The sequence below is a fragment of the Pelobates fuscus genome, chromosome 6 (genome assembly GCF_036172605.1).
Source record: "Pelobates fuscus isolate aPelFus1 chromosome 6, aPelFus1.pri, whole genome shotgun sequence".
Classification (NCBI taxonomy): domain Eukaryota; kingdom Metazoa; phylum Chordata; class Amphibia; order Anura; family Pelobatidae; genus Pelobates; species Pelobates fuscus.
Genome location: NC_086322.1, coordinates 136,622,026 through 136,645,279, shown reverse-complemented (window position 1 = coordinate 136,645,279; position 23,254 = coordinate 136,622,026). Strand labels below are relative to the sequence as shown.

Below are 23,254 nucleotides of genomic sequence, written 5' to 3'. Positions count from 1 at the left end.
GGGATTGTGTAAATAGGTCAATTTCATTTGTGTTTGTGGTGTAATATGTGTGGCTAGGGGCTGTAGAGAGTGTGTGTATAGGGGGCATAGTGTTATAGGGGATGTAGCGAGTGTGTGCATACGGGCTGTAGTGTGTGTGTGTGTGTATAGGTGACGTAGTGTGTGTAGGGGTTGTAGAGAGGGTCTGTTTAGAGAATGTTGTATGTGTTTGCTTACAAGGAATGTAGTGTGTGTAGGTGGTGCAGTGTGTGTGTGTGTGTAGGAGATCTATTGTGTAAAGGACCCAGAGTGTGTATAGGAGATTGGGCGCAGTGTGTGTGTGTAAGAGGGGTGCTGTGTGTGACGGTGTTTTTATCTGCCGTCACATTCTAGGTTTCTAATTTTTTTTTGTCTGTTAATTTACTGAGGGTTATTTTATATATTATATATAAAATAACCCTCAGTGATTTAACAGACAAATTTTTTTTAGAAACCTAGAATGTGACGGCAGATTATCTTTTTTGTCTGTTAACTCACAGAGGGTTATTTTATATATTATAATATATATAAAATAACCCTCAGTGAGTTAACAGACAAAAAAAATTAGAAACCTAGAATGTGACGGCAGATAAAAACACCCTCACACACAGCACCCCTCTGCATGTGTGTGTGTGGGAGTGTGCTGTGTGTCTGAGGGTGCTGTGTATGTCTGAGGGTGCTGTGTGTGTCTGGGGTGTTGTGTGTGTCTAAGGGTACTGTGTGTGTCAGGGTGCTGTGTGTGTGTGTGTGTGTCTGGGGGTGCTGTGTGTGTGTCTGGGGGTGCTGTGTGTGTGAGGGGGCTGTTAGTGTGAGTGTGAATTAATTTTTTATCTAAATTAATATATATTTTTTATTAATAAAAAAAGGTTATATCCCCCCTCCCTTCTTACCTTTAGCCTGGAAGGGGGGGAGCCGTTCTGCCTGGGAGGGGGAGCCATGCTGCCTTCCCTGGTGGTCTCAGTGGTGAGACCAGGCTATAGTTCACTCACGCGAGATCTGAGCGTTGCCGTGGTAACCGTGGCAATGCTCAGACCTCGCGAGAGGAACCCGGCGGAGCTGCTGGCCTGAGCTCCACCGGATCCTCTCTCCTCTCCCTCCCCAGCCAGCGGCAGTGTTACAGTGCCTGATCTCCCTCACCGGCCCATGGAGGCACACAGCAGGGCCGGCGCTCGGGTAGCGCGGGCCCTGCATGGGCCGGCTGGAGAGATCTTGTGATCTCCCCTGCCGGCCTCGGCCCACGGCCATCGTGGCCCACCGGGCATTTGCCTGGTATCCCCGATAGCCAGTCCAGACCTGACTCCATTCTAATTAATTTTGTCCTCTCTGCTAACTTTGATTTTGCTCTCCTTCTTCAAACTCTTCAATCACTTGGTCTCTATGACTCTGTCCTCTCGTGGCTTTCCTTTTATCTCTCCCCAACGCTCATTCAGTGTCTCCTTTTCTAATGATACCTACTTCTTTCGTCCTGTCTTGGTTGGAGCACACCAAGGCTATGTCCTTGGTCTCCTATTTACTCTTTATACTGCTTCTCTTGGCAAACTTATCACTTAATTTGGATTCCACTACCACCTGTACGCTGATGACACCTTGGATTCCACTACCACCTGTCCTTCCTGGACCTCTCCCCTGCCGTCCTGCAACGTGTCACTGCTTGCCTTTCTTCCATCTCTGACTGGATGTCCTCCCGCTTTCTGAAACTCAATCTCTCTAAAACTGAGATCCTTGTCTTTCCTCCTCCTAATACTGACCCTCCTCTTTCGCTCTCCCTTCAAATTAGTGGTATCCACATAAGTCCATCCTTGCAAGTGTGCTGTCTTGGCATCATACTTGACTCACCTTTGAGCCTCACATCCAGTATGTTGCCAAATCCTGTATATTCCATCTTAAAAACATAGCCCTCATCTGCCCCTTTCTTACGCAAGATGCTACTAAGGAACTTGTCCATGCTCTAGTAATTTCCCGCATGGATTATTGTAACCCTCTCCTAATTGGTCTTCCCAAAAGCTATATTGCCCTGCTACAGTCTGTAATGAATGCTGCCGCCAGACTGATTTTCCTCTCTAGTCGGTCCTCTCACACCTCCCACCTTTGTCAGTCCTTACATTGGCTTCCTGTATCCTATAGGAGTCAATTCAAAGCACTAACCCATACCTATAAAGCATTGACCAATTTTAGCCCCTCCTATGTTTCTTCACTGATCTGCAGGTTTGCCCTTACTCGGTCTCTCCCCTCTGCCCATACCCGTACAGCCAACTCACGCTTGGAGGGCTTCTCGCGGTCGGCTCCCTACCTGTGGAATAGCCTGCCTACCACCAGACTCTCCCCTAGTCTTCAAAATCGTTTAGGAAGTACCTTAAAACCCATCTCTTAAGGAAAGCTTATGGCCTCCCAGAGTAACCTCTATCTTACATACCTGTCCCTTGCTCTCTCCTAAAGGACAGCTCTATACTCCCTCCTCCAGCTCTGCTTCACTCCCATCTTATTTGATTGCTATTCTCCTGTCCTATTGTGTTTTACACCCCCCTTCCTACAGACTGTAAGCTCGTTTGAGCAGGGTCCTCTTCAACCTATCGTTCCTGTAAGTTTTCTTGTAATTGTCCTATTTATAGTTAAATCCCCCCTCTAATAATATTGTAAAGCACTATATAAATGGTAATAATAATAATAATTGTGGGAATCAAGGGCTACCTTAGCTTTGGGCTCAAGTGTTTCTGGAACCTAGCAACTCCCCCGCCAAGTAGTCATGTGCTACATTCTGACAGCTGGACAGCTCCTGCATGACTTACCAGAGTCCAACTCCCATGGCTTCTTCCATTTGTCTTCAGCTCCTTAGAAATATTAACCACCTGACCATATATCTCCTTATATAGTATTCACTAAAGGTATATTTCTGGAGTACCTTACGAAGTATTCAAAAGCTAATGTGCAGTTAAATAACTTATCACCAACCGAACAAATGGAGAAACAGGGGGGCAACTACAGGTCAAAAAAGGTGTTATAATCTATTTCCAGGTAAATGGGAACTCAGGTGCAGATAGTAAATTAGTAGTATATCCCACTTCTAGAGAATAAATCAAATGTGTACTTGCAACAATAAATATTTTGGTATACAAAGAAAACAATGTAATAATACCTGTGCAGAATCCAGTAAGTTGTAATGGGAGTTGTGGTATTTACTGTCCAGTTAAACAAGCAGAGAGATTGCAGGAGACCTTTAAATGCATTTAAACTGGATAAACAGCAGGCAGAGTGAAATGTCTATTAGAGGAATAGCAACTTCCTCGAATCAGCAAACAAAGGGTTAGTGAGGGCACAGTCTGATTTTCAGAGGGCTGGAGAGGCCAGCAGAATAAGTACAGTAAGCGGGGTCTGGTTCACAGTATAGCAGCAAAGAGGGAGCTCATATGGCAACTCTGTATCGCAAGGTAGCAAAATAACTGAACGATACAAAGTTGCGGCAGCTTGCCTATAACGTGGCTGACTGTAACGTGAAAGTGTAGGGGCCATTCGCGATGACTTGCGAAGTCAGAAGTGGCTTTGCGGGAATCACGGTTTAGGTATAGTTCTGACAAGAGCTTTGACCCTTCTCCACTCGCTGTTACTCATCCACATAAAAAAAAAAATAAAGTCAGGTTAATAGTGCAAATACCTCTTTCCACATAAAATAATTACTACATTCTTCCTTACCTTACCCCAGTGTAGTTTGAAATTTTACCTGGTGTAGTGAACTCCCACTATGAATCACCACCAGATATTCAATCCAAATGAATCTTCAAAGAAACAATAGCAAGAGGTGTGTACAAAGATTCTGATCACTGCCCATTCCTTCAAAGTATGTTTATTAAGCGATAACCTTCTAATGGAAATTACACTGAACATCTAAAAAGCTCCCTCCCGAGGCACAGAAATCAAGCGTTTCGTGCTTTACACCACTTTATCAAGTTCCCCAAAATCAATAAAATCCCCTTTCCACATATAGCGTGGTAAATGATATGTCATTTTTGTATTTACAATATCAGTTTATCTGTCTCATCTGTTGTAACCATTATGTGGGTGTACATCGCAACATTTAGGTGATTTTTCCCTTTTCACTTACAGGGTGTGTTTAGTGATATTGGATGTGAGGATCTTTAAGTGGTTAATAACACGTTATCTACCTGGTGCTAAGTTGTCTTTCATTTCCCATGATATAAGAGGGATTTTCATTGTTTTTGGTGAACTTGAGTAAGTGTTGTAAAACACGAAACGCGTGGATTAGCAATCAATCTGTGCTGCATGGGGTGAGCTTTTCATTGTATGTCCAATGTCATATCCATTGGAAGATTATCGCTTAATAAATATTTGTGGGGGAAATGGGCAGTGAACAGAATGTTTGTGCACACCTCTTGCTATTGTTTCTCTGTCCCTCATCGCCTGATAGTCTAGCAAGATAACATTTAAGAATAAGTTCAGAGCAGGATTTACATCTCAGATACCAGTAGCTACACAATTATCAGGGGCCCCTACATACATTTGTAAAAATCATGTTTTCTCTTGGTGTTCTATGATTTGTAGGACATATGCGAATAAAAAAAATATACAAATGTCTCCAAGCAAAACAAAGTATATCAAATATATCTAAAATGTAAAATTTGCTATTTTGTAGTTGGAGTAGTTGTCTCTAAAAGACATGTAGGCAGCTGCCTATTGGTAAATCAAGCACTAGATCTGTTTTCCATTTACAAATAGCAAAAATTGTTATTACCAGGGTAATATCTCATGTCCCATCTCTTTATGAAACTGATGAGTCAAATAATGGAAAAAAAAAAAAAACATGTGTCTTAGCAAAGGAAATCTTTAGCTGTCTTCCTGACCTCATTACAAAATGTGGGGGTATTTATGTATACATGTTGCAATCAATGGGAATTTCAACATGTAGACTAAAATAGCCAAGCTGTGGCCTGTACATGTAACCAATGAAAGCTTTTACACTGTCAGCACTTTTTTTGCCTCAGTTATACATTTGTTTCTTCATGGGTTACTCAACTGCATTTTTTTCTACACTTATCACTGTGAGTAGTATTTATCCATAAGTCATTACTGTAGGTTAATATCTAATATGTGAGATTTCGGTGCCAAACAAGACAGCAGGCACTGTTTACTTTTCCATGGAGTTTTCTTAATCCACACAATAATTACACAGATATGCAGCTAGAGTTCTATTACTTGCCACAATGCAGTGAGATAATGGCATTGTAGTTTTAGCTAGCAGATTGAGATTACCCAGAGCATAAATATAACATGTATACCAGAGCAAAAAAAAAAAAAAAAACAATAGGTTACAAGATACGTAATACCTTAATGAAAATTAAATCTGAAGGATTACAAATGGATTGGGTTTTATACTCGTTTCGTTCGTTCGTTTGAAAAGACCTAAAAGCCGTGGTTAACTTACATTGGTGGCCCTCCAATTAAAGCATATAGTTTTCTGTTAAAATGTATCCTTATTAATCAAATGCTTTTGCTTTTATTTTATTTAAATTATTTTATTTTGATTTCACTGGTTTAAATGTTAAAAAATGTTCAGTCAGCCTGTAAAATGGTGGATTATTTAAATACCAGTCTTGAATATTATTTTCTCTAATTTTAAAGGCACTTTGTTATACAATATCCAAAGTTTAAGTTTTCTTTCCTTTTTTTTTTTTTCTTCACTACTTTTTTGGAGATTATGAGTAATATGTTTTCTGCTGTATCTTTAGCTTTTGTATGCTCTACCCAACTATACATAACTATATATAACTAGGAATATGAGCCACTGGCTGCATACTTTGTTGATTATTTTTATCAGGAATCAGTTAAAGTTAAATAGGTCAAACAAGGAAATTAGCCAGGCATCTTAGGTGTTATAAGCATTTTATAATGCAGAGGGGTGTGATATCTACTTAGTCTACAGGACATGACGTCACCATGTTTAAAGCAGCACTGTCACCCTCCAACCCCTTAACAAATGTGTAGTTCATAAAGATATAATCTATATGAAATACTCATTTTGACTGAAATTCCAACCCAGTCCAGAGATAGGGGCTGCTTTGGTTCTGTATACTTCCTCATTTCCTACAGCTGTCACTAGTGATGGCATCAGGCAATTTGATCTGTCTATGGATGATCCCGCGGTCTTGCACATGCACAAGAGTACATACAGTGACGTCGTAGCTGAATAGGACCCGGAAAGAGTCACTGTGACTGTTTCAAGTTAGTAATCCCACAGGCCACTGGAACCCAGCAGCAATGTCACCGTTGCGGTGCCAGACAATGACAGTGACGCTTTATTTGTAATAATGCCCGAGTCATGATGATGATATTTCAACATCAACTTTTATCTCGTGGAACTCAGAAAGTGACTTTGTGTCCTTCTTATTTCTCATTTAGACATGACATACGTTAAACAGCATTTATGTTAAAAACTATGGCATATCACTGGACAATTTCATTCTACTTCCCTGATTGTTAAACCCATCAAAGATCGTATGTGGCATTTTATAATATAAAAGGATTTGTCTAAGGTGGAAAAAGTTCTAATATTTACAATCCATTATCTCTGATTCTCTTCTCTTTTTGCAGTAAACACTGTCTTTTTAGAGAAAATTCAGTGTTTACATTACAGCCTCGTGATAACTCCACTGGCCACTCCTCGGATGGCTGCTAGAGGTTCTTTACTGGGGCAGTGCTGCACACTATTTCTCCACCCTGTGTATGGAGACACAGAACTGATTCAATGCATCTCTATGAGGAGATGCTGATTGTCCAGGGCTGTGTTTGAGTTGTGCTGGCTCTGCCCCTGATCTGCCTCATTGACCATCTCAGTAAATCAGATAACCACATCTGATTATGTCAGCCAAGCAGGCAGATCATGAATGAATTCAAGTACAATTTTGCTATATTTAGGAAGGCAATGGGGTGGGCAGGGGGTTAGATGGTGGTTTTAACACTATATGGTCAGGAATGTATGTTTGTTTTCCTGACCCTATAGTGTTCCTTAAAACTTGCAATATTAATTATTGCAGCTTTTGAGAAACTGCAATAATTACCTTGCAAGGTTAACTCCATGTCTAGTGGCTGTCTACCAGACAGCAACTAGAGGCGCTTCCTGGTCACCGGCCCTGGGGGCGCACGTTTTAAATGACCCGGAAGGAGGAAAGCGCACGGCGCTCCCTCCTGCCAGTCACTCAGTGTAGCGTGGTCGGGTGGTGCGAACCGCGGTACAGGAGCTCCCTGTACCCGGCAGGACTGAAAGGAGAGCTCACTGAGAGTCTGTCAGTACGGCCAGGTACAGGAAACACAAGCTCCTGTACTGTGGTCTGGGTCGCCCGGCCAAGCTGCAAAGATGTAGGCGGCACAACAGGGAAGGGGAGAGGAGACGGCACTAAGGGACACTGGGGGGCAGAGGGGGGAGAGACCACTATGGGACAGATGGAGGGGAGGGAGACCACTAAAGGAAAAATGGGGGGGATGAGAGACCACTAAGGGAAATATGGGGGTGGGAGGGAGGAGAAACCACTAAGGGAAAGATGGGGGAGGGTGAGGAGAGACCACTAAGGGAAAGATGAGGGAGGGGGGAGAACTCTAAAGGACAGGGGGGAGGGAGAGAACTATGGTAATGGGGGGGCGGCAGGGTAGAGCACTAAGGGTCAGGGGAGCATTAAGGGGCAGGGGGCAGGGGAGAGCATTAACGGATAGGGGCAGGGGAGAGCACTAAGGGACGGGAGCAGGGGAAAGCACTAAGGGACAGGGTGTAGGGGAGCACTAAGGGATGGGGGGCAGGGGAGATCACTAAGAGACAGGTGGGGAGGGGAGATCACTAAGGGATGGGAGAGCACTAAGGGATGGGAGAGCACTTAGGGATGGGAGAGCACTAAGGGAAGGGGACAAGACTAAGGGACAGGAGGGGAGGGGACACAACCTAGGGACAGGAGGGGAGACCTCTAAGGGACAGGGGGTGAAGTGAATATGAGACCACTAAGGGAAGTGGAAGAGATCATTAAGGGACGGGGTAGTGAAAGACACTCAGAGGGGCTGAGGAAGGTGTGAAAGAGAAGCACATAAGGGCTGGTAGGGGAGACAGTGACACACAGAGGGGCTGAATAGAGATACACACAAAGTCGCTTTTGAGGGAGACACACAGAGGGGCCTGGGGGGAAAAGACACACCAAGGAGCTGGGAAGAGTAAGACATAAAGGGACTTGGGGGGAGTAAGACACGCACGGGGGTTGGGAGGATTTAGGAGACATACAAAGAGGGTCAGATAAGAGACACACAAGGGGCTTTTAAAAGATACACTAAAGGAGGGTGTAAGACACAAAACGTAAAGAAAAAATATACAAAAAAAGTATATTAACAAAATAAATATAATAATACAAATAAAGAGCTGCTCCTTTCTCAGCCTCTCACAAACCCTCTTTTTCACACTATACACATACACAATGCATCCTTACACATACACAGAAACATACAATGCATACCTACACACACATGCACAGAAACATACAATGCATCCCTACTCACATACAGACACACCGAAACATACGATGCATCCTACACTCGCACAGAAACACACCATGCTTCCCTTACACACACAGAAACACACAATGGATCCATTACACACACACACACACACACACATACACAATGCAGCCCTTGCACACATACACAGAAGCACACAATGTATCCCTTACATAAACCCTATACACTACATTCCATAAAAACACACATACACATTACATCCTCTGCAATAACACATAACACATCCCCTACACACATACACTCCACTCCCTGTGAGCAAACTCATGGGTGGGCCTTGTAGGCATAAGGCTTTTTGGCGGACCTTGTAGGCATACTCACGGTCAAGCCCTGGGGGCCCAGACCGTGATCTGGGTAAGGGGCCCCAAAAAATGGAGCTGCTTCCTGTTTGTTGATTTTTGTGAGCACTGCCTCTAGAGAACCTGTTTTAACACCAGACCAGTGGAGCCAGACTGCAGCCTGAGCCCATCATCATCCTCTTGTCCTCATCTGGTGGTAAGTAGGCAATCCAGTATATAATTAGTGTCACTAATCCCTAATTTACCTCACGTTAAAGGGACACTATAGTCACCAGAACCACTACAGCTAAATGTAGTGGTTCTGGTGTCTATAGCCTGTCCCTGTAGGTTTATTATTATAATATTAGGGGGAACCTATTATCCTCTCCCCAGCCCCCACCCAGGGCCTCTAATTATAATACTATGGGGGAGGATCAAGTTCCTCCCCTCGACCCCCAACTAAGGGCAGTGGATGGAGGTCCTAATAATAGTATTAAGGGTATTGAGGACCTAGTGTCCTCCCCCCTTGCATCTGCCCCAGATTTTAAGCATTCAGTTCAGATTACAGCTGTTCGTCAGTGTTTGATCCCCCTGAAATCCAAACCAAATTCATGCCCGTTAAGGCCCTGAGTTCCAATATCTTGACATTGTTAGCAACAGCATGAACAATGTCTGGATTTTGCAGTCCGAAATACCCCATATGCAGCCGATTGGTGTGCCACGTTTAATATTGGGCAATTCAGACGTTTGTGAATAGCCCCATCATTTATTCCCATTGATTTTTTAAAAAAAATACTTTATTCCCATTTTTTTCAAAAAAGCTTGTTTCCCATTTTTTTTTTAAAGAAACTTAAATCCTATTCCTTTTTAAAAAATGTTTTATTTATTCTGCATTACAAATTTTTATTTTATAAGCAAAATAAAATCAGTTCTACAATTACCTAGCTTAAAACATAGACATTCAGTGCTATCCCAGCTGCTCCATTACAGTACATATGAAATATAGATACGTATTAAAAATTATGTCAGTACATAATAGACATGTGCATGGGAAAAAAATTTGGTTTGGTTCGCCATTCCGAAATTCGGGATTTTCACAATTCGGCAACTTCGGAACTTCGGCACTTAAAAATTACTTAGCATTAGTAAATTTTGCCCCTACTCGCTATACCGCGAGTAGGGGTCATGTCTAGTAAACAGTGAGCAGCCTGTGACTGCTCACTGTTTAAAAAAAATAGTGCCCCCCTGGCCCCCACCCCTGAGCGGCGGGTGGGGACCCTAAATACTAATAAGGGGGGGACCTAGTGTCCTCCCCGCTGGCCCCCCTCCCTGAGCAGTGGGAGGGGGCCCTAAACAAGAATACGGGGGGGACACCTAGTGTCCTCCCCCTGGCCCCCACCCCTCAGCGGCCGGTGGGGACCCTAAATACTAATAAGGGGGGGACCTAATGTCCTCCCCCCTGGCCCCCACCCCTGAGCGGCGGGTGGGGGCCCTAAATTGTAATAAGGGGGGATCTAGTGTCTTCCCTCCTGGCCCCCACCCCTCAGCGGCGGGTGGGTGCCCTAAATACTAATAAGGGGGGGACCTAATGTCCTCCCCCCGGCCCCAACCCCTGAGAGGCGGGTGGGCACCCTAAATTTTAGTTAGGGGGGGGATCTAGTGTCCTCCCCCCTGGCCCACACCCCTCAGCGGCAGGTGGGGGCCCTAAATACCAATAAGGGGGGGGACCTAATGTCCTCCCCTGGCCCCCACCCCTGAGAGGTGGGTGGGGGCCCTAAAATGTAATAAGGGGGGGACCTAGTGTCTTCCCTCCTGGCCCCCACCCCTCAGCGGCGGGTGGGTGCCCTAAATACTAATAAGGGGGGGACCTAATGTCCTCCCCCCGGCCCCAACCCCTGAGAGGCGGGTGGGCGCCCTAAATTGTAATAAGGGGCAGGACCTAGTGTCCTCCCCCCTGACTGCTCACTGTTTAAAAAAAAAAATAGTGCCCCCCCTGGCTCTCACCCCTGAGCGGCAGGTGGGGGCCCTAAATACTAATAAGGGGGGAGGACCTAATGTCCTCCCCCCTAGCCCCCACCCCTGAGAGGCGGGTGGGGGCCCTAAATTGTAATTAGGGGGGACCTAGTGTCCTCCCCCCTGGCCCCCACCCCTCAGCGGCAGGTGGGGGCCCTAAATACTAATAAGGGGGGGGACCTAATGTCCTCCCCCTGGCCCCCTCCCCTGAGAGGCGGGTGGGGGCCCTAAATTGTAATAAGGGGGGAACTAGTGTCCTCCCCCCTGGCCCCCACCCCTGAGCGGCGGGTGGGGGACCTAAAAAAAATATCCCCCCAGGTGACTAGGGGTCCCCAAACCCCTAGTCACCCCCTCCCCCCCAATAAAACGTATCCCCCTACCTACCCCCCTCACCCTAAAAACTAATGAGGGGGGATCTTTAACTAAGTACCTGTAAAAAAATAAATAAAACTTACCATTCGATGTTTTCTTTCTTCTAAAATCTTATTTTTTCAACCCCAAAAAAGGCCAAATAAAAAACCATAATAACCAACGCAATTATAAAAAAAATTATTAAAAAAAAGCAAGCGCCCCCCAAAAAAATCCATCTTCACCCATGGAGGGCTCCGCGCAGACTGAGCTCTGCAGGGCGGGGGAAGGCTTATAAAGCCTTGCCTCGCCCTGCAATTAGGCTCAGAGCACTCTGATTGGTGGGTTTAAGCCATCCAATCAGAGTGCTCTGACGGGTAAATGAAGAGACTGACAGGTAAGTCTCTACATTTACCTGTCACAGCACTCTGATTGGTTGGTTTGAAATCCACCAATCAGAGTACTCTGTGTCATTTTACACAGCGTGGGAAAGTTCTTTAGAATTTTCCCACGCTGTGTAATTTGACTCATAACTCTCTGATTGGTCACTTAAACCCACCAATCAGAGTGCTCTGAGCCTAATTGCAGGGCGGGGCAAGGCTTTATAAGCCTTCCCCTGCCCTGCAGAGCTCAGTCTGCGCGGAGCCCTCCATGGGTGAAGATGGATTTTTTTTTTTTGCGGTAGTTTTTTTTTTTTTTTTTTTATAATTGCGTCAGTTATTATGGATTTTTATTTGCCCTTTTTTGGGGCTGAAAAAAGAAGATTATCATGACGGAAAGTCATAATTTTATTAAAGACACGGAGGCGAGTATTATGATGCACTCTTTCTTTACATTATTGAAAAAAATATTAAAAGCAGGTATAAACTTCATATAGGCAATGTCCGCCTAGCAACATGACCATCCAATCAGTGACATCCTTCCCATATAGTAGGCGGAGCGTTGATGACCATTTCCTCTTTCTTGCGACTCCCAAAGAAATCTCAAACTCTGAACAGGAAAACGAAGTAAACCAAACGAGCCGTAACAAGGCATGTGATTCCAGGAGGTCTGTCAACCAGGTCACACTGAAGAAATAAGAAAATATGTTAATTTCTTGAAAGTTATGGGTTGTCCGCATATGTGTAGGTCTTCATGACCGACTAAACAGTGCTAACCTTTCATAACAGTAGTAAGAGGCCACTACCAATCTGAGGACAACAGTGGCAATAAAGTCCCATCATTAGATAATGTCCTATAGCAAAATAGGTATGTGATGGCATCACTACCGCCAAATTGAACTTACCTTGGAGAGGTCTGAAAAACTTACCTCGACCCACCTCCGAGCCGCCCGAGGGCGGGTGGGTGGAATAATACTCGCCTCCGTGTCTTTAATAAAATCATGACTTTCCGTCATTTTAATTGTAAAATCTTTGAATTTGAATAAAGACCCGGAGGCTCCTATTATGTTATTCCAAAGCTGTGATATCACGGCTTCTGCGAAATGCTGGATTGGTTTGAAATAGAAATTACGGAAAGTAGATTCTGCAGACCAATCAGCCGCCTTCAAAATATCTTCCAAACGACAACCCGCAAAGGAGGTTTTAGAGGCCATGGCACCGCGAAACGAATGAGGAGAAAATATGGAGGTATCAATACCTGCCACAGACATGAGCCATTTGACCCAGCGGGCCAAGGTAGGAGAGGAATACCTGCCACAGACATGAGCCATTTGACCCAGCGGGCCAAGGTAGGAGAGGATACCGGAGCATGCGGTTTACTGAAGGAGATGAAGAGTTGGTCCGACCCAGTCCGAAGGGATGCAGTACAAGCTTCGTACGCCCTAAGACACGCTACTGGGCAAAGGAGCGGTTTCGTGGGAAAAACTGGATACAGGACCGACCTGGAGGATGATTTCGTCCTCCGTGAGATGTCAAAAACGACTCCTTCTGGGGTGAACGTGCATTGACATTGAGAGCTCTAACGTCTGACACTCTCTTTTGCATGAGATTAGGCACAACAGCAAATAGTTTAGCTGAGAGTTGTTTTAAGGATAAAGACTCGTTGTCTGGCCACCTAGTCAGGAATTTTAATACCAGGGAGACGTCCCATAGGGAGGAATAGTGAGGTAGGCGTGACCTTGCGAAGCGAATGCCCCGGAGGAGATGACAAACCAATGGATGTCGTCCTATCGGGGCCCCGTCAATGCCGGTATGGCCGGCTGAGATAGCTGATCGGTAGAGGTTTACCGTCCTGTAAGCTTTCCCATTATCATAAAGGGAGGTCAAGAATTGTAGGACTGTTGTCACAGGAGTTGATAGGGGATCCACACCCCGTGCCACGCACCAACCATCCCATGTGTGCCAAGCAGACTTGTAAGACTGTCTCGTGCCGGGTGCCCATGCGCCCTCGAAGTCGGAGAGTCGATTGCGAAACTCCGTCGATTGACTAGGGCCCCCGGAAATTAGCCACGTCATGAGGTGGAGGAGACCCTGAAGGATCAGGGGTCCCATCGGGGTCCCGTAGGAGAGATTGGGCGTCCGGGAGGAGCCAAGGGTGGTCTATAGCCATCTCCAACAGAGGAGGAAACCAAGGCTGCGACGGCCATAGGGGGGGTTATTATAACCAGGCAGCCCAATTGGCGTCGTAGATGGAGGAGGCAATGAGGGATAAGGGTGAATGGAGGGAATGCATAGTTCCTGGTGTTTGACCAGTCTTGGGAGAATGCATTTGTAGCCGAAGCCATAGGGTCTGGCCTCCAACTGAAGGTCGGGAGTTGGGTATTCAAGCGAGAGGCAAATAAGTCTATTGCCAGAGGACCCCACAGATCCCAAATGCGCTGGAAGATTTGGGGATCGAGGTGCCAGTCGCTGGAATCCCGCAGGTGGAGGGAGTACCAATCTGCTGTAGTGTTGAACAACCCCGGCAAATATTCCGCCTTGACAGCCATGTTGTGTTGCAGACAAAACTGCCAAAAGTCTTGAGCCAAATCTGCTAGAATTTTGGATCTCGTGCCACCGAGGTGGTTGATATAACGGACAGCCGATATGTTGTCCATCTTCAGTAAGATTGAACACTGGGACAGTGTCGGGGAGAGGCTGCAAATCGCAAAGGACCCTGCCAGGAGTTCTAGGCAATTTATATGCAGCGTGGATTCCGCTTCTGACCATCGTCCGCCTGTGGAGATATCTCCGCAGCGTGCACCCCAAACGTAAGACCTCGCGTCCGACTCTATGACTACACCTGGGGCCGAGCCAAAGATGGCTCTGCCATTCCACGCCTCCATGTGTATGAGCCACCATTGGAGTTCTTTTTTCGCTTCTGTGTCTAGAGTCAGAGTATCCTCGTATGAGGCGCCGCCTCTGAGGTGTAACGCCTGTAGGCGTAGGAGGGCTCTGTAATGAAGGGGGCCCGGAAATATGGCCTGTATGGAGGCTACTAAGAGCCCGATCATGCGGGCCAGATGTTTGAGAGATATTTGCGGAGAGGTAAGAACTCGTCTTATCTCTTTCTTGATATTTCTCATTTTGGATCCTGGTAAATACAATGTTTGCGTTTCTGAGTCCACCAAGAGTCCTAGGAACTCTATTTGTTGAGTGGGGACTAGGATGGACTTTTCCCAATTTAAAATGAAGCCCAAGTTCTGTAGCAAGGTTGTGGTCCAACCGAGGTGAATATGGAGTAGTGATAGTGACTGGGATAACAGCAGGATGTCGTCTAAGTATATGATTAGACGAATCCTCCGACTGCGTATGAGCGCGATAACGGCTTCATGAGCTTGGTGAAACACCAAGGTGCGGAAGAGAGACCGAAGGGAAGGCAGCAGAACTGCCATTTCCTTCCTTGCCATGTGAATTGCAGGAAGTTTTGGTGAGGCAATGGGTACCGTGAGGTAAGCGTCTCTTAGGTTGAGTTTGACCACACAGTCCGCTGGCTGGAGCAAATCTCGTAGGCAATGAATGCCTTCCATCTTGAAGTGATGGTAGGTTACGTAGGTGTTTAAGTGTTTGAGATTGATAACTGGGCGGTATCCGCCCCCTTTTTTGGGGACAATAAATAGGTTGCTCGCAAAACCCGGGGTATACATTGGGATTTCTTGAATAGCACCTTTGAGTGCCAAGTCTCGAACTTCCTCGGAGACGAGGGTCGTGTCTATTGGGGAAAAAGCAATCTCCCTGGGTGGGGATAGTTGAGTAGGCAGGGATACAAAATCTATTAGATATCCTTGGACTGCCCTGAGAATCCAAGCATCTGATGTAATTAGAGCCCAGACATGGGAAAAATGTGTGAGTCTGCCCCCTATCGCCACATGTGAAGAAAATTGAGAAAGGTAGCTTACCGTAAGGACGTCTTCCGGAAGGAGTGCCTCGTGCACCTCTCGACACCCAAGCTCTGCCTCATTGGGGGAAGAAGGTCGGAGCGGACCTCTGGTCAGGAAAGGGGGGTCTCCCCATATAGGAGCCTCGGTTCAGGCGCGAACCTCTACTGACTCTGCCGGACAGACGGCTCTTTGCTCTGCTGGCCCCACCAAAAACCTTTGGGTGGAACACCCATTTTAGATTTGATTGTGCCTTGTCCAAGGCTGTGAATGTCTGGACAAAGGAGCCCAGGTCTTTTACAAAAGACTCTCCAAAAAGATACCCTTTTGCTTGGGCTCCTGGCTCAGTAATTGCCATATTTACAAGTTTGGGTTCTATTTTAATTAAGATAGATTTACGGCGCTCTGTAGCAAGAGCCGTATTGGCATTGCCTAGGAGGCATATCATTCTTTGAATCCAGCCTCAAAAATAACTACCAGCTTCAAAAATTTTGGTCGCTGGACCTAAAATATCCAAGACTTTATCTTGGCAATTATAGAGTGAGAAGTCTAGACCTTTCTCAGGTTTCCAACCGGTTTTACTTAAAAAATTGTATGATTTTAGGGTCAACCTGGGGTGTTTTACAGACTTCGTCTGGTACGGTGGGACGTGGGCATTCGGCCCTTAGCTTGTTACGTGTTGCCTTGTCCAAAGGCTTACGGACTTGGGATGCAACGTATTGCGCCACATTCTCAGCCAGTGACCATTCCGCAGAGCGGGGTGCCGTAAGTCATCGGGTTCGAACAACGGTTCACCCTGTGGGTCAAAGATTTTACCCTCTTTGTTTAAGTCAGAACTGGGCATGACAGTGGTATTTCCAAGAAAGAGGAAATGGTCATCAATGCTCCGCCTACTATATGGGAAGGGTGTCACTGATTGGATGGTCAAGTTGCTAGGCGGACATTGCCTATATGAAGTTTATACCTGCTTTTAATATTTTTTTCAATAATGTTTTCTTTGCTGCTGAGGGAAATAAAGAAAGAGTGCATCATAATAGGAGCCTCCGGGTCTTTAATAAAATTCATTACGTATCGTGGTGTTATTCTTGTGATCGCAATTGGTAGATCTTAGTTGCATATGTTTCTCTGTGTTATTAGTGTCTTAAATGGACAAAATAATAGAATTAATTTTATTAAGCTGCATGGTTATCATGCTAACGGTAGTCCAAATCTCCATAATGGTACAAAGCAATCGTATGCTTGTACATAGCAATCACATGTCCATAATAATGCACGGCAGTCATATCTTTTGATGATACACTATAATTCTGTTACTGTGCTGGTGGTATACTGTAATGTTATCTACTCATCAACAGTAATACTTTTAATCAATATATAAAATGTTATGTTTAGTTAAAATCATACTAGTATTCTGTTACCTTTTACTAAGGGATACCCCCTTTCTCTTGCCTCTCCCCATTAAAATATGCCTTTTAGACTATTGTTTATATAATTTCCATACATTTTGCCTGAAAATCATTTGTTGATTTTACCTAGATTTGTGAACTGCTTCCTTTAGTTCTATGTGAAAAACCATCAGATAATGTCCCTATAATAAGTATGTTTTAAAAGAACTTTATCTGCTCTTTTACAGACGCCGATCCAAATGGAGATAATAATCCAACAAAGGCATTCCCCAAGTCATATCTTACTACTACCACACAAAATCCAAAGTCCTATCACACTAGGTATCCACAGGATAGGCCTGGATCTCAGCCGTTTAAAGGTACACATAAACAAATGTCTGTCCGAATAATGGAAATTAGGAATGTTCTGCTCATGAACAGTTATACAGTAAAGAAACATGCACAGCGTGAAGTGTACAATGTATATACCTCAAAATGTTTTAAATGGACAAAGAGGAACACTTCATTTAAGGGGTGTGAGTAGGGGGTGTCCAGGGGCGGGGCTGCTCTGAAAAAGTTTAGGTGACTTACTAATAACAATGTATGCAACCAAGATATTATTATTATTTATAGAGCGCCGTCAAATTCCGCAGCGCTTTACAATGGGTGGACGAACAGACATGTAGTTGTAACCAGACAAGTTGGACACACAGGAACAGAGGGGTTGAGGGCCCTGCTCAATGAGCTTACATGCTAGAGGGAGTAGGGTAAAATGACACAAAAGGTAAGGATAGTATTAGACTAGTGACAGTTGCAGAAGAGGAATCAGTTGGGAGCTATTAAGAGTTTAATTGATACGCTTTTATGAAGAAGTGGGTTTTTAATGATTTTTTGAAGGAGTGGAGACTGGGTGACCATCTAACGGAGGAGGGAAGCGAGTTCCACAAGAACGGTGCAGCCCTCGAGAAGTCTTGAAGGCGAGTATCAAAGGTGGGAGTACGGACAGAAGATAGACGTAAGTCTTCAGCAGATCGTAAGGGCCTAGACGGGACATACTTGTGTATAAGGGAGGATAATTATAAGATATAATTTACAACAAGAACAATGTATCTTACTTACACAGACTGATTTCTAAACACATTTATTGTAGTTTAAACACACATTACTGTAAGTATTATTGCTGTGGAGCTCCAAGAAAAGATGGAAATTGGGATAGGAAAGAAGGACAGAGGGACATAGGGCATGTGTTGTGCTTTTGTAGATATAGCTGAATTGTGTATTGGTGCGTATAGGGCTATATGCAGTATGTCCCTCCTCACCCCACCATTCCCCAATTCCTGCAAATCTCCATTGCTGCGCTGGTCCTTCATTGGCTGGCTGGAAAGATCATTTACTCTTACCTTTCAGCCCCAGGTGATGGCCATCACGATCTACCAGACATTTGCTCAGTCTGCCTAATGGCCATTCTGGGCCTGCATACATACTCACAAGCCTGTACTCCTGATACTAAGATGTTTTCCTTGTTTTTAATCTTTTTCAGGTTCTTACATTGTCATTCCCGTGGGTATTTCAGTTGGCATAGTAATTGTCATTGGCTTGGTAATTTCTGGTGTGATAATCTGGAAGAAAAAATGTAGTAAAAAGTCTCAGGAGCCATTCTATGAAGAGGCAGACAAAACAACCTTAGCAACACAAGAACGTAAGCTGTAGTACTGTGTGTCCTCTTAATACAATTAGTATTTTAATACGCTATTTGTCAATTTAATAAATAATATATTCATCTAAGACAAGAAAAAAATATCTGCAAATTACTTGCAAATTCAAACCACTGATACTTAGTAAATCAATTAAATCAATTAATGTAAAGTATCTGATAAAATGAAAGCACAGCTTACCTCCTGTTCAGCTATCTAACCTATAACTTGAATTTGTATTGCCCGACGCCTGGAAGCTGCAGTTTCAGGTGGCGGGCAGGCAGTTTTAAAACAGTATATATTTTATCTCTGCAGTGGGCATTTGGCAGGGCTGGGCCTGGGGTGACAATTGGTGCTGGGGCACAGAATGTGTGGCCTGCACCTCCAGCTGGTGCAGACTACAGTAATTGGCAATTAAATCAGAGCACAGCTGATGGGATTTCCAGCTGACTCAGGACTGTGGTCTATCAAAAACTTTAAATTCACTTTGAAATCCCAATAATCTGCACCATAGTGAATAACCCTGTTCAGTGGCAGAACTACCGCCAGTGCAGAACAGGGGCCCGGTGAGAAGGGTTAGGGGTAGGGTTAGGTTTAGGAGTAGGGTTAAGGGTTGGGGTAGGGTTAGTGGTTGGGGTAAGGGTAGGCTTATGGGTAGGGATAGGGGATGGGGTAGGGTTAAGCGTTGGGGTAGGGTTAGTGGTTGGAGTAGGGTTAGGGGTAGGGTTAGTGGTTGGGGTTGGGTTAGTGGTTGGAGTAGGGTTAGGGTAGGGGTAGGGTATCCCTAACCCTATTCCTAACCCTACCCTAACCGTACCCCTAACCTTTCCCTACCCCTAACCCAATTCCTAACCCTAACCTAACCTAACCCTACCCCTACCCTAACCCTACCCTAACCCTACCCCTAAACTTAAACTTTCCCGAAGTTCCGAAGTCCTGAAGTTCCAAAGTCCTGAAGTTCCAAAGTCCTGAAGTTCCGAAGTGCCAAAGTTCCGAAGTTCCGAAGTGTTGAAGTCCCAAATTCCGGAATGCTGAACTGAACTGAATATTTTTCCCATGCACATCCCTAATGTGCAGGGTCGGTGCAAAGATTTTTGGGTATATAGGCGAAGATGCTTTTTTCCACCATGCCCAACAAATAAAATCTTCACCTGTGTGCATCTTAACCTCCCTTTTGTGTTTCTTATCCCCTCTTTTAAATGTCTTACTCCCTTTAGTGTATCTTATCTCCTATTTTTCCCCATTGTGTGTCTTACACCTCCCTTGTGTGTCTCTTATCTCCCCTCTTTGTATGACTCTTACATCCTCCCACATTTTGTGTGTCTTAGCCCCTTTGTGTGACTCCTTCTCTCCCAGCCCCTTTGTGTCTTTTACTCTTCCCATCTCCTTTGTTTGTGTCTCTTTCACCCCCAGCCCATGTGTGTCTCTCCCTTGTGTGTCTCTTTTTCCCCTTCTCAAGCCCTACTGTGTGTTTCTTTCACATCCAGCCCCTCTCCCTTCCCATCCCTTAGTGGTCCCCTCCCTTCCCTGTCCTTTAGTGTTCCTCCCCCTCACCCCTCCTTTCCCTGTCCCTTAGTGTTTTTCTCCCCTCCCCTCCCTGTATCTTGGTGCACCCCTCACCCCCTTAGTGATTCCCTCCCCTTCCTGGTGTGCCTCCTACCTGTCTTGTAGCGTGGCAGAGAGGAACGGATCCCGCTACAGGAGCTTCCATTTCCTGTACCTGGCTGGACTGACAGAGCACTCCCTGTCAGTCTGGCCAGCCCAAGACAATGTGCTGCCGGGGTTCAAGGATCATATGCTGCCCCCCAGGGCCGGACTGGCCCACCGGGATACCGGGAAATTTCCCGGTGGGCCGTCGGCACCTGGGGCCGGGCAGGCAGCTGGCTGACCTGCGGCCGCTGGCTGGGGGAGCTCTTTTGGCGGCCGCAGGGGGAGCAGGCTGTTCTGTCTCTGCTCCCCCGCCCCAGCGCGCCGCTTAATGAGACCGCGGCCGGAATATGACGTCATATTCCGGCTGCGGTCTCATTAAGCTGTGCGCGAGGGCGGGGGAGCAGAGACAGAACAGCCTGCTCCCCCTGCGGCCGCCAAAAGAGCTCCCCCAGCCAGCGGCCGCCAGAACGGCTCCCTCTGCGGCCGCCAAAAGAGCTCCCCCAGCCAGCGGCCGCCAGAACGGCTCCCTCTGCGGCCGCCAGAAGAGCCAGCTGAGCTCCCCATGCAGCCACCATCAAACTGAGCTCCCCATGCAGCCGCCAGCACAAAGGTAAAAATTATGTGTGTCAGTGTGAGTGTATGTGTGTGTGTCATGGTGTGTGTGTGTCTGCCTGTGTCATTGTGTGTGTGTGTGTCTCTGTCTGTCATGGTGTGTGTGTCTGTCTGTGTCATGGTATGTGTGTGTCTGTCTGTGTCATTGTGTGTGTCTGTCTGTGTCATTGTGTGTGTCTGTCTGTGTCATTGTGTGTGTCTGTCTCTGTCTGTCATGGTGTGTCTGTCTGTGTCATGGGGTGTGTGTGTGTCTCTCTGTGTCATGGGGTGTGTGTGTGTGTCTCTCTGTGTCATGGTGTGTGTGTCTGTCTGTGTCATGCAATGTGTGTCTGTGTCATTGTGTGTGTGTGTCTCTGTCTGTCATGGTGTGTCTGTCTGTGTCATGGGGTGTGTGTGTGTCTCTCTGTGTCATGGGGTGTGTGTGTGTGTCTCTCTGTGTCATGGTGTGTGTGTCTGTCTGTGTCATGCAATGTGTGTCTGTGTCATTGTGTGTGTGTCTATTTTAAGGTGTGTGTCTGTCATGGTATGTGTGTGTCTCTGTCATGGTGTGTGTGTCTGTGTCATAGCGTCTGTCTGTCATGGTGTGTGTGTGTGTGTTTCTGTCTGTCACGGTGTGTGTGTGTGTTTGTCATGGAATGTGTGTGTGTCTGTCTGTGTCATGTAATGTGTGTGTGTGTCTGTCTGTGCCATGTATGTGTGTGTGTCTGTGTCACGGTCTCTGTGTTGTGGTGTGTGTGTGTGTGTCTGCATGTGTCATGTAATGTGTGTCTGTCATAGTGTGTGTGTGTTTGTGTCATGGTCTGTCTGTGTTATGGTGTGTGTGTGTGTGTCTTTTTTAAGGTGTGTGTCTGTCATGGTATGTGTGTATCTCTGTCATGGTGTGTGTGTTTCTGTCTGTGTCACGGTGTGTGTGTGTCTGTGTCACGGTCTGTCTGTGTCATGGTGTGTGTGTATATGTGTGTTTTTACTCACCTTTTTCCCCCCCCACGTCGTGCTGGTCTCCCCTCAACTGGCCCTGCCCTGGAAAAAAATCTATGCCAGCCCCATAAGTCATTGCGCCATATATTGTCGCATGTAATATGTAAGGCTATGTCTTGCCACCTTAGATGATTGAATATATATATATATATATATATATATATATATATATATATATATAGCTTATTCCAATATAAAATATTGGTCCTTCCTGTGTCAGTGCGGATTGGCTGAGATCATCAAGCTTGATGATCTCAGCCAATCCGCACTGACACAGGAAGGACCAATATTTTATATTGGAATAAGCAAAATATATATATATATATATATATATATATATAAAATCAATCATCTAAGGTGGCAAGACATAGCCTTACATATTACATGCGACAATATATGGCGCAATGACTTATGGGGCTGGCATAGATTTTTTTTCCAGGGCTGCTTTGGAATCCCCAGTCCGGCCCTGCTGCCCCCCCCCCCCCCCCAGCACTGCCGCGATTATGTTAAATCACAGTAATTAAAACTACAATTAAACTTATCACAATCATGATTAGATCAATGCATTCCAGTAACATATTTAGAGCAAGGCACACCAAATTAGATATCACAACATACATGTTTTTTCAATGGTATTAAAATATTAGTTAAGTACAATATACATCAATCACCAACAATAATAAACCAAAAAAGAAGTTGATGTGGGATGGATTAGATAAGGGTGTTTTCCGTAATAGGTCCATCTATATTATTTTATATGGAATCTTATGGGAATTGCATAACAAGTATGGGATTTGATACTTCCCTGGATAAGGCATATTGTAATATTGCTGTGTGGTCACCATACTCACAGACTGCATACAGTACGTCCCTGTCAGGCATTGTTTTGGGATTTTGTGACTGTTGTGTTTCAGTCAAGTTTTTAATAAAGAATACAAAAAACAAAAAACAACAAATAGGGTTTAAGCTGTTTAAAAAGTGCATTTTTGTCTGATATTCCATGGTGTATGTAAATATGTGCGTAGTGGAAGTTTGGGCTGATTTTGAATAATAATCTGCATTTTAGGTGCCAATTTCAATTGACAACTTTTATGTTTCTGCCATTTGGATTTGTAGTATGTTTATTTCTGTAGTGTGAGTGTTTGTTTGGAGCAGATTACATCAACGTTTGTATAGGAGACATTGTAAGGAATATATTGTGTGTGCTGATGATGCAGTGCGTGTTTAAAATGTAGAATGGGATAGCGGATTTAGTGTGTGTAAGGAATGTATTGTTTGTGTATGCTGGGGATGATGTGTGTCCAAGGGATGCAATGTCTGTATGAGTGCTTTTGGATGCAGTACGTGTGTGCTGGGGATGTAGTTTGTACTGGAGATGCAGTGTATATGTGTTTAAATTAAGTGTGTCCATCTGTGAACTGGGAA

General features: G+C 45.2%; 1 protein-coding gene across 1 annotated transcript in view; it reads left to right on the top strand.

Moving 5' to 3' along the window:
* LOC134566097 (uncharacterized) overlaps positions 1 to 23,254 on the top strand; it is a 61,662-nt gene that overhangs the window by 25,734 nt on the left and 12,674 nt on the right. Inside the window, exons 5-6 of the mRNA XM_063425806.1 lie at positions 17,144 to 17,275; positions 18,436 to 18,594. Of these exons, the coding sequence (XP_063281876.1) occupies positions 17,144 to 17,275; positions 18,436 to 18,594 (291 nt within the window). The remainder of the gene's footprint in view (positions 1 to 17,143; positions 17,276 to 18,435; positions 18,595 to 23,254) is intronic.